At 39.7% G+C, this 2,682-nt stretch overlaps 1 protein-coding gene across 1 annotated transcript; it reads left to right on the top strand.

Annotated features, from left to right (window-relative positions):
- Positions 1-626: 626 nt before the first annotated feature.
- LOC106578600 (zinc finger protein 180-like) lies at positions 627-2,241 on the top strand (the record flags this gene model as incomplete). The annotated part of the gene is made up of 1 exon (XM_014157593.2): positions 627-2,241. A coding segment is annotated over one exon (957 nt), but the record flags the coding sequence as incomplete, so codon positions are not given.
- Between the last annotated feature and the right edge of the window lie 441 nt (positions 2,242-2,682).

Raw genomic sequence — 2,682 nt, 5'->3', positions numbered from 1 at the left:
CAGATATACTACATCCATAACTAGTGGTTTCCTCATTACCAGATATACTACATCCATAACTAGTGGGTTCCTCATTACCAGATATACTACATCCATAACTAGTGGTTTCCTCATTACCAGATATACTACATCCATAACTAGTGGTTTCCTCATTACCAGATATACTACATCCATAACTAGTGGTTTCCTCATTAGCAGGGAGGAGTTTCTGCAATCAAATTGTGTGTGAATTTCCCTCGTGCCGCAATTTTAGCAAACACAGAAAGGGTCTATATTGGAGACCGAAAGTCGTCTGGCACACTGCTTAACGTTTCAACAACTTGATTAACTTATTTCTAGCCTACAATCATCGATGTTACTACTGTGAAAACGAGAAAGCAAGACAATTGTCATATAATTTAACAGGAGTCAATTGTTGTACAACTTCATGGGTATGATCTGGGCATCACCTTTTAGCTCAAATAAATATTGGATTTCTGCTGTTGTGGGCCTTTAACCATCTGTCTGACTTTGTCGTTCACACAGGAGAGAGATGTGACTATCGTGGATCCTCTGGGGAGCCTCAACAACCTCATGATGCTGACAAAGCAGAGAAGAGTCTCTCCACATCAGAACACCTCAAGACACACCAGCAGAGACCCACAGGGAAGAAATCTATTTGCTGCTCTGACTGTGGGAAAGGTTGCAAATCTTCATCAGAACTTAAAATACACCAGCGAGTACACACAGGAGAGAAACCTTATAGCTGTAATCAATGTGGGAAGAGTTTTACTCAGTCAAGCTCCCTGAAATCACACCAGAGAACACACACTGGAGAGAAACCTTATGGCTGTGATCAATGTGGGAAGAGTTTTACTCAGTTAAGCAGCCTGATAGTACACCAGCGGGGACACACAGGAGAAAAATCTTATAGCTGTGATCAATGTGGGAAGAGTTTTACTACATCTAGCTATCTAACTATACACCAGAGAACACACACTGGAGAGAAACCTTATGGCTGTGATCAATGTGGGAAGAGTTTTACTCAGTTAAGCAGCCTGATAGTACACCAGCGAGGACACACGGGAGAGAAACCTTTTTGCTGTGATCAATGTGTGAAAAGTTTTACCTCATCTAGCTATCTAACTATACACCAGAGAACACACACTGGAGAGAAACCTTATGGCTGTGATCAATGTGGGAAGAGTTTTACTCAGCTAAGCAGCCTGATAGTACACCAGCGGGGACACACAGGAGAGAAATCTTATAGCTGTGATCAATGTGGGAAGAGTTTTACTACATCTAGCTATCTAACTACACACCAGAGAATACACACAGGAGAGAAACCTTATGGCTGTGATCAATGTGGGAAGAGTTTTATTCGGCTACAAACCCTGAAATCACACCAGAGAATACACACAGGAGAGAAACCTTATGGCTGTGATCAATGTGGGAAATGTTTTATTCAGCTAAACGGCCTGATATACCACCAGAGAACACACACAGGAGAGAAACCATGTGGCTGTAATCAATGTGGGAAGAGATACTCTGATAAAAGATCTCTGATTAAACATCAGAAAATACATGAAGGAGTTGTTTCATGATATCATGAATGAAATAATGTCACAATGTAGAATGTTTTAACATTGTAGAAGGAGTATTTTAATGAAGAATATAAGAATATAAAACCCTAAACGTTTGCCCCCTGTTCAATTGATTTTAGCCTCGGGAAAAATCCAGGCTCTGAATTGAAAGAATACTTTTTATGAGATTTAACAAAAAGTGACTAACAAAGAAAGAGTTGTTACACTTACCACGTTGGTTACCCACTGGAATCACAATGCAACACTTCAAAATGTAGCTAGCTGTTTTCTACAAATTGTCCTCTAACCAGCGATGTACACATTATTCCCAGATTCTGTGTGGTTTTTGAGCTGTTAGTTTTAACAGGACGTGCAACCTCATCTCCCTCCTCTCGCACAATTGATTTCAACATGATATCAATGAGTGCTGACAAATAAGTGTTGCGTTCCTTTGTTAGCCTCTCTGGGGTAGCTGGGACGCTAGCGTCCCACCTGCGGGACACACTATTCAACAGCCAGTGAAAAAGCAGGGCGCCAAATTCAAAACAACAAAAATCTCATAATTCAAATTTCTCAAACATACAACTATTATACCCCATTTTAAAGATACACTTCTCGTTAATCCAGCCACAGTGTCCGATTTCAAAAAGGCTTTATGGCGAAAGCATAAATTAGATTATGTTAGGACAGTACCTAAACAAGAAAAACCACACAGCCATTTTCCAAGCAAGGAGAGGGGTCACAAAAACCAGAAATACAGCTAAAATTAAGCACTAACCTTTGATGATCTTCATCAGATGGCACTCATAGGACTTCATGTTACACAATACATGTATGTTTTGCTCAATAATGTTCATATTTATATCCCAAAACTCCATTTTACGTTGGCGTGTAATGTTCAGAAATGTTTTGCCTCTCAAAACTTCCGGTGAATGAGCACATCAATTTACAGAAATACTCATCATAAACGTTGATAAAATATAGAACAGTTATTGAAAGAATTGTAGATACACTTCTCCTTAATGCAACCGCTGTGTCAGATTTCAAAAAAGCTTCACAGCGAAAGCACACTTTGCAATAATCTGAGTACGGCATTCACACAACAACAGCAACCAATACA

Source organism: Salmo salar, chromosome ssa02, assembly GCF_905237065.1.
Source record: "Salmo salar chromosome ssa02, Ssal_v3.1, whole genome shotgun sequence".
Classification (NCBI taxonomy): Eukaryota; Metazoa; Chordata; class Actinopteri; order Salmoniformes; family Salmonidae; genus Salmo; species Salmo salar.
The sequence above is the reverse complement of the archived record's forward strand: the minus strand, read 5'-3'. Positions and strand labels throughout refer to the sequence as shown.